Source organism: Anabrus simplex, chromosome 9 (assembly GCF_040414725.1).
Source record: "Anabrus simplex isolate iqAnaSimp1 chromosome 9, ASM4041472v1, whole genome shotgun sequence".
Classification (NCBI taxonomy): Eukaryota; Metazoa; Arthropoda; class Insecta; order Orthoptera; family Tettigoniidae; genus Anabrus; species Anabrus simplex.
The window spans coordinates 55,573,374-55,582,822 of record NC_090273.1 but is presented as its reverse complement, the minus strand read 5'-3'; the positions used below and the strand labels follow the sequence as shown (position 1 = coordinate 55,582,822).

Genomic DNA, 9,449 nt, shown 5'->3' with positions numbered 1-9,449 from the left:
GAATGTTAATACACTCACTTGAAGATACGATAAAATTGCCTCAGTCCGAATAATAACAACTGAAATAATTTCATGACTATCTTTACTGCACTCGGTTTTACGTCGAAATCGGGTACGCAAAGACATAAACCAAAAGTTTTAAAACTCGATAGATATCGGTAACGACTGAACCGTGCAGCACGCTTTCTCCGAAGTGTTGTTGAGCTCTCCACGTACACAGTAATAAAGGTAGTAACGCACTTTATTGGAGCAACCTTACAGTATATAAAGCGTAGGTTTCTGTCAAATATCACCAGATCCACCATGAAGTCCTTACTACTTCTGCTACTTCCAGCTGTACTGGGTAAGTAAGACAACGAAACAAGTAGATTCTATTTTCAAGATTTTTTCAGTATTCACTCTCATTCGCGAATTCATCGTAGAGATCAGAGACGGATCAGTAACTCATGTTTATAGATCAGATACTAAAAGATTCATTCAGATCAAAAGCTGGTAGAGAAGTTACGAAGAAATGCCGAACATTGATTACATCATCGAAATAGTAGTATAATCTTAAGTCATACTACTGAGAAGACATCAAGAGTAATCGATTTCATGCATTTTCATGTAAGAAACTACCTATACCCAATAATAATAATAATAATAATAATAATAATAATAATAATAATAATAATAATAATAATTGCCTCAATTCCATGCACCTGATTATACATCATCTAAATGAAACAAATCTCAGAATATAAACCATATTTTCCCACGGGCTGTATTGTAAATACATACGTTTTCATTATAGAACAGAGATGTTCAGCTGGGCGCCTGTTGAGGCTAGCCCAGTGCGGCCGGGCTGGCGTGACGTAAATGCGGCAGCTTACGTAGCAAGCATACGTTACAGTCAAGTGGGAGACCGAAACTCACTTTGCACGAAATCGAGGGAGCATTGACGTTCGATTGTAATTTCGACGCTCTCCTTCATTACTCACCAAGGTGCTGATTGGAATACATTCTTTAAAATAAAATTCTATAATAGCAACAAAAACTGATTTTTCAAAATATTCCGGTTTGATTTGTACTGCGCTCGATATAAACAGTCTCTTTTATTTTCGTATATTTATTCATTCAAAGAAAGCTGACACATTATAACATTTGTGTTACCATCCATAAAAGTACAATGTTCAAGCGTACAAGCTACGATTTACAATTCCATGCATGGGAATGACAGTATTTTCATTTTAAAAATTCCTGTTGTTCATTGAGCAAAAATTAATATACAACCTGCGACAAAGTTCGGCGAAACTTTGCAGAAGGGTTCCTTTCGGATGGTGTTCAAAAGCCTCCTCACTTTTCGTTGGATGTCAGGAATGTCGTCAAATCGTCAAAGGGATTTTGAGTCATGGGAATAGAAGAAGTCTGGAGGATTGAGATCTGGCAAGTATAGGGGATGTTTCGTTTCATGGTCGTACCTGAGACACCAGGTTTCATTCTCAGTGACGATACAGTTCAAGAAATTTGGTGTCGCATCCACCGATCCGACAAAGTCCTTTGAAGACTCTAAACGTGCCTGCTTCTGATCGTCAGTCAAGTGATGTGGCACAAGACGAGAACACGTTTCCCTCTTCCCTAATTCCCGGGTAACGATTTGTCACACGTATTCATGGTTAATCTGCAATTCATCCGCTATCATGCGCACAGTTAATCGCCGATTGTTCGTGATTAATGTCCTCGCCTTCTCAATGTTTTCGTCACTGACGGTGGTCGCCGGTCTTCCGCTACGGGTTTGTCAGAAACACTTTTCCGGTCTCCTCAATAACGGGCGAACCGCTCGTACACACACTTCAAGGACAGTGCTTGATCTTCATAAAGACGTACCAGCATCGCATGCGTTTCTTTTGGTGTCATGCCAAGCTTAAAACAGAACTTTACATTTATCTTTTGGTCGTTCATGTTCCTGTTCGCTGTTCAGAACCAACGCAGTAAACACGCACTGTGTCAAACAGGTCTTACACGACACACACACACACGATGCTCAACTGAACAACGTTGGGAGCAGGTGGTCAAAACCAGTAAGCATGACTGGATTGTTAGTGAGTTTATCAGATAATTTAAACCCAAACAACCACAAGCAACCGCCGTAACTCCGTATTGTATTCAAACTATTTCTAAAGCACCTGTTGAAATATAATAGTGAAAACTGTAATTCATTACGTACATTAAAAATATTTGAGGTTGGAGGGCTAACTCTTTATTGTATCAGGTAAAAAAATTTAAATTGCAATGAATATGATTGTTTTCTTTTAACGTAAATTGGAAATGACGTGGATTTCTTCCCTCTTTCTTTCATTATTTTCTGACTCCATTCCAAAGTCGGGTTCGCAGCAATGATCGGAAGTGACTGGGAGAACTTCGATCATCCTTCACGGCCTGTGACGTAATCACAACGTCACTGTGGTTGAATACTGTACGCTGCGCTCATCACCTACCAGTCCGCCCACTTACAGTGCTGGGAGCCCGCAGAACGAAATCCCCACTGTGAGCACCTCTATTATAGAATGCTATGCCTTTCAGAGTTTAGGGGAAGGCGAAAAATTTAATTCTCTAATATTTATGTTATTAGTGGTCCTATCGATAAATATTACATATACATATATAGAATTAAATTTCCTATCATTTATGTCTTATACATTTTTACCGTACCAGCTGTGATAACAGAGATATTCATGAAGTCCACATCAATGCCGAGTCACGAGCAAGTGGGTAAACAGAATTTAATGAAAATCGGTGTACAGGTTTGAGGAATAAGAAACTACAGTCTAGGCTATAAATCATTTTATTCACCGTGGATGAAATGGTAGTTTAGGGGAATGCGCCTAAAATTTAATTTTTAAATACCTATGTTATTGGTCCTATCGAAAAGTACTGCATAACGAACAGTTATGCAGAGTACAATTTCAGATCATTAATGTTCTATTCAGTTTTAACGTACCGACTATGGTAAGAGTTGCATTTCAGAGTCGGAAGAAAACTAAATGTGAAAGCATACAATGTAGAAAGCTCATAAAACGTATCAACAATAACATTACATTGACCATTGTTTGCTGTGATGTTATTTGTCTCTTATGCTGCCACTCATCTCCTATAGAGAGGATTACTGCTGCTCATCGAATACAACAGCCTGCCTGAATATTGGCGGGAAATTGCTGGGGAGTTAGATAAATTTCTTCTTTAGTATGCCTTTCCTGAATGAATGAATAAAAACCTACAACCTGTTTTCCAGTCAGTGGCCGGGTCAGGGATGGAATTAATGAAGCCCCCATCTTGCGTCTAGGATAAGAATTGTGCCGGCTACCAAAGCCTGTCGCACTCCTCTGGGGCTATGATTAATGACTAACAGATGAAAGGGTAATGGAGAGTGTTGCTGGAATTAAAGATAACGGGAATAACCGGAGTACACGCAGACAAACCTGATTGCTGGTACAAACTGGTAAGAACAATGACAGGAGGGTACTCGCAATGAGGACATAAAGGCTAAGTTAGGAATTAACTCGATGGATGAAGCTGTACGCATAAACCGGCTTCGGTGGTGGGGTCATGTGAGGCGAATGGAGGAAGATAGGTTTCCTAGGAGAATAATGGACTCTGTTATGGAGGGTAAGAGAAGCAGAGGGAGACCAAAACGACGATGGTTAGACTCAGTTTCTAACGATTTAAGGATAAGAGGTATAGAACTAAATGAGACGCAGCACTGGTTGAAAATAGAGGATTATGGCGACGTTTAGTAAATTCACAGAGGCTTGCAGACTGAATGCTGAAAGACATAACAGTTTTTAATGATAATGTAGGTATGTATGTACGTTGAAGAATCGATTCGTCACTGCTATTCCCACAATAGCGCGGAAGTCCAGTAAACGTTTCCCATTCATATTACCTCCCATACCCTCCTACATTTACCTATCGCCTTCTCATATCCTTCAGCTATATTTCCAACTTGCACATTAAAATCGCCAATTAACACTACCTTGTCCTTTCAGTTGACCCTGAGTACGATATCCCACAGTGTTTCATAAATCATTGCCAATTTTATCCTCTTTTCCACCCTCATATGGTAAATAGACTCAGATTGTTCTCGTCCTAATTCCTCCAAAAACCAAATCTATCCACATCGTTCGCTCATTTACGTGTCGAAGAGAAATTATGTTGAGTGCAATAGTATTCCTGATGAACTGTCCCTACTCCACACTTTGCCCTTCCCTTCTTAACACCTGTCAAGTATACTTCATAATCTCTTCCTCGTTATCCCAACTTACCCAAATATTATTAAATATAAACACATTGTTACACGTTGTAACTATCCAATCTATTTCTATTCGCAGGTGCTGATGTTTGTAAGATCAATAATCGCATTCTTGGAGGGGTAAAAGCTGAAAAAAGTGAATTTCCAGGACTGGTAAGTTTTTAGATCCTTGGATTATTATCTCCAATCCGTAGTCTTTTCAATGGTGGACGCCAAACAGTTGCATAGAATTTTCTATTTCAAATGTGGAAGTTATCCGCAGATGGTCACTGATTACTTAAGATAATAACAGGAAATTTTACTTTTATGGAAGCCTATAGATTCTTTTAGTTCGCTGAAACACGGAATGTGTAATATAAAACATAATATTCTATATTCGTTTACACTTCTGTATTCCGGAAATAACTGTGATCATCTTTAGTTATCTGTTACTAACAGGACATCTCAGGATGTAGCACTGTATTCTTCTTCTTCTTCTCCTTTAGTCTGATAGAAATATAAACCCAACATTCGTAGACCTTCAGAATTACACTGCTAAAGATAACGGTGGGTCAGAGCCAAATTCTACCTGTGTGGCACCCAGTGGAGATACACTGATAACTTCATTAATGTTGTTATCAATTTAGTCGCATAGATTTTTGTAACGGTCATAGGCAGACATTGTCTGTGGTGTAAACAGAGCAAAATAAAATCCGGTAACTTACTTTAAGTAGACATATGGGGAATAATCAGAATTGAAATAAGGCGAATCATCACAGAAAAATCACAAGAAATCCAGAAGAAAACCGAAAATAATAACGAGGGTGGCAGCTAAACCATTTCATTATTACAAGGATCCCAGAAAAGGAAAACATTGGTCTTCATAAACTAGACGATTCCTCATATATTCCAGAGACGAAATGGAAATATATCAAAATCTCCCATGGGAATTAAAATTAAAGTGAAGATTCGCTAGAGCACGAAGAGAATAAACTAGTACTAAACCAATAAATGATGACGAAATAAAAAAAGAAAATAGGTAGGCCTAGCATATAATTGATGCAAAGACAGGAAATGGATTTAGTGAATGCAATAATGTATGATGAGAACTTTTCGATAAATTTCGATGTTTTTCCAAATTATTTAAGAAAAGACTAGGAAAACAACTGATACGAAGCCTGCCACCTGGTCTACGAGCCTTCACATCCCAGTATAACCACTACTGAAAACTCGCTGTTCCTTTATTTGTCAGGGTTGGCGACCATAATGTAAATATGAACGGGAATAATCCTTAAATAATCACCTAAACTCATGCTACAATGTCAGCCAAGATCAACTTGATTAAAAAAAAAAAGGCCAAAGAGAAAGAGAAAGGAATGCTGAAAGCACCCAAGCGATCCCACGATGTTACATAAGAATAAAACCTAATGGGACATGAGGCCCAGACACAGGGGATAACCCCATACTACCTTGTGACTAGGAAGAAAGAATTTCAACCGCTGAAAATTTGAAAATCTTAGTCACAAGAAAATTATGAAAAAGGAAACGAAGGTCCACACCCGTGCTTGCTTTTAGGATATTACACCCAGTAGGGTGGTTAAGTTCCCTGCTTGAAGAAACTAGAAAACCTACATGATAGAGAAAACTGTGGATTCGACATTAATATCTGGGTGCTAGGGGTATCTTGGCCCTACAGTTGTTTTTTGGTTTCAGATAGTCGTATTTGTATCAAGTTTAGTTGAGAGCAATGCTGGAACATACGTACTTTCATCCCTAATCCGTAATCTCGATCATTTTGGACACATTCTTTTCCGCCCCTTCTCACCGCCGTGCCAATGGGGCTGATCGTGGACTTAAAATGTATCTGGAGTGTGGCTATTCACCTCAGCGACCCCCAAAACTTTGGATTCTGCATTAATATAGGTCGTTTCCTATTATTTTTATACTTTACCCCTATCAATCCCCGTCCGAGTAGAGTGGTAAGTCATATGTGTACCAGTTTTGGTTGGCAGCTATGCCCAAACGTACATGCATAATCTCGCTGCTGTAGAATCTTGAGTTGACGTTGTCATGGTTACGGCAGTTCATTTCTTTATCCGATTCCCGGATCAGGGGGAGTGTGGTGCCAAAATCTCCATAACGGTTGGTTTTAGTTCCTTAAAACATGGTTTTTGGGCCCTTAGGGCTTACCGAGTTTTGTTCTTTGTGTCAAGGGGCTTAAAATGAGCTTTTTTTCATCCTTGTACGACAAAATCGACATTTTGCCAATATTAGCCTAGTATTTTTATATCTCCCCCCGTCGCCCCCAACTCGAATTGTTTTGAAAATAAAATACAGCCCAGGCCCCTCAGGAATAATGTATATTTACATTAGAAAAATAATTTTTAGAATCGGTCCAGTAGTTTCTGAGATTACACTTCAGATATATACAAACTCACAAAATTGTCACTATCTATTATATTAGTATAGATTATTATTACTTCGTAGAACGGAGTATACAAAAATATTCATTTATAGGACGAAGAGTGCATACATCATTAAGGGTAAGGTTTGATGAAATTCCAAGTTATTTGAAAACTTTTAAGGAAATGTTAGGTAATCAGTTGATAGGGAATCTGCCACCTAGTCGGAAGCCCTAAATGCTGTTCGGAGGAGTCCAGAAAGGTATAGGCATTCTTTGACAGTTAATATCTTTCGAACAAAATGACATATAGTTGCAATTCTTGCACAGTAGCGTAGTCCATGGTTTTCGCAACAGATGATGGAGGTCACGTGAATGGCACGGCAATCTTGGCGCACGTTTTTCAGCAATGACAATGAAGTAAGATTGTCGTTTGAGCAACGCAAGGCAGTATTGAAGTGGTACTGTAAGTGCGAAAACGTGATGGGGGTACAACGGCACTGGCGTAATGTGTACGGACTTCACAAGGGGGCATTCCCTACTCGTCGACCTCCGATTTCGCTAAAATTTATAAAAAATATAGAGCTTGGCGAGAAATGAAAGTACCCGAAGTGGTAACTCCAGATGGCCAAGCGTTTAGAAAATAAAATTTAAAAAGTTGACGCGGCTCTTGCACTATATAAGCCACTTACGTTAGTGCGGACGCCGAGGAGTAGGTGGCGTAGTGGTAAGAGCTCGGACTAGTAATTCGATGGTCTCGACAGTTTCACTGCCTTCGTAATGTCCAGGCCGTACTGTACCTCTGATGACGTCACGCTTTGGTGGGAACTTGAAGGCGATACGCATACGCTCCGCTTGAATAACACACTCGTTTAAATTACTTAAAGAACTGTTAACACCTTATAAAACCAAAACCTATCGTCAAATATTTGTTAATTCTGACATACAATGCATATTCTTCTCCGTAACGTTCTATTTCTCGCGTATATACGTTCGTTTTCGTGAGTACAGCCTAACATTTTGAGACATATTCTTGCGATTTTATCCATTTTCTGGTCAACTGGAACATTCACATCATACACACTGACAGAAAACATGCAGCCAATTACCATACTATTTATTACAAATATAAATTATTTCTGTACCTCACTGTTTCCACTTCATGAACACTGCAGCTTTCCTGGACCTCTTACAGGAAGTTGCACCAGTAAGGAGTAGGTCTGCTCTCTTTGAAGCACTTTGTTGAATACACAAGGCGGTGTGAATTTTGGAAAAATTATTTAAAAACATATTCACCCAAATATATATACACTGTCCGGCCAGGTCTTCCAATTTCTTCCCGCAGTCACAAATGACTAGCGAATCTGCCAACTGCATTGACTCAAAAGCCAAGGATTTTGTGACACACTTAGGATTGTCTGAATTTAAAAATACCATCTTATATGTATCTGACACTAACACACAAAATACTTTGTACACCTCAATTCTAAGTTCTATTGACATGTCTGATGGATACTTTAAGTCCCCTCGATTTAGGAAATTCAGATATCTTACTTCTGGAGATAATTCATATATAAGATCTGAATCTGTCAGAAGATAAAATTTACATAAATCACACTGCTGTTTGATACTCTTTGTTGTTGTTGTTGTTGTTGTTGCTATTTGCTTCTCGTCGCGCCGACACAGATAGGTCTTACGGCGACGATAGGACAGGAAAGGTCTAGGAATGGGAAGGAAGTGGCCGTGGCCTTAATTAAGGTACAGCCCCAGCATTTGCCTGGCGTGAAATGGGGAACCACGGAAAACCATCTTCAGGGCTGCCGACAGTGGGGTTCGAACCCACTGTCTCCCGAATACTGGATACTGGCCGCACTTAAACGACTGCAGCTATCGAGCTCGGTGATACTCATAAATAAGACTTGCATTTACAAATACAAATTCAGATAAGCCATAGGTCTGATTACATAAAAATACAGGACCTACCTAATGGGACCCATGTTTATGACATAATAAAAAAAATTACCTCACCATCTGGACGTGACACTCTTATTTCTCTCAGGATGTGATTTTCAGGAAAGTGCTTGATACACACAACTGTGTTTTGATTAACTATTAAATTCTCCCTCGGAATAGCCTTCTTCCATAACTAAACTAGTTCTTCATCAAAAGGAAACACAAATACCGGAGTGTACTCTCCTTGTTTATAATTGGCTTTGATAATTGATTTCCCTCACTGATCATCTTAATTCAAGTATATACAATTCGTGGTTAATAATAAAACACAGAATGCAGAAACTCAATTAATTTTACACTATAAATATAACTTTACACAAATAAACTACAAAATTAAAACACCGAAGAACGATCTTCTTAACCTATAGCTTCACATAAATACACGCTCACACTAAGTTTTCTTCACTAATTAACGACTTTCCACTTAATAATGCAGTCGATGACGACTCATTCTCACATATATCTGAGTGAACATGCAGCCATCGTTAAAAGTTTCAATAAAACTGCGAAAAACTATGTTTAACTCTACTAACTCATGTGCTAAACTTCCCCCCTAACGATCAGCTGATTGCTTTCCCGCGCTAGTTACAATACGGCCTGGACATCACGAAGGCAGTGACAGTTTCCACACGGGGAGTCGAACCCACGACCATCGAATTACTAGTCCGAGCTAGCTCTTACCACTACGCCAACTACTCCTCGGCGTCCGCACTAACGTAAGAGGCTTATACGGTGCAAGAGCGGCGTCAACATTTTTATTTTTGTTTG

General features: G+C 39.1%; 1 protein-coding gene across 1 annotated transcript in view; it reads left to right on the top strand.

The window, feature by feature from the left end:
• Positions 1–249: 249 nt before the first annotated feature.
• The window catches only part of LOC137502211 (chymotrypsin-1-like), a 39,046-nt gene continuing 29,846 nt past the window's right edge, over positions 250–9,449 (top strand). Inside the window, exons 1-2 of the mRNA XM_068229295.1 lie at positions 250–343; positions 4,368–4,441. Of these exons, the coding sequence (XP_068085396.1) occupies positions 304–343; positions 4,368–4,441 (114 nt within the window). The 5' untranslated portion in view covers positions 250–303. The remainder of the gene's footprint in view (positions 344–4,367; positions 4,442–9,449) is intronic.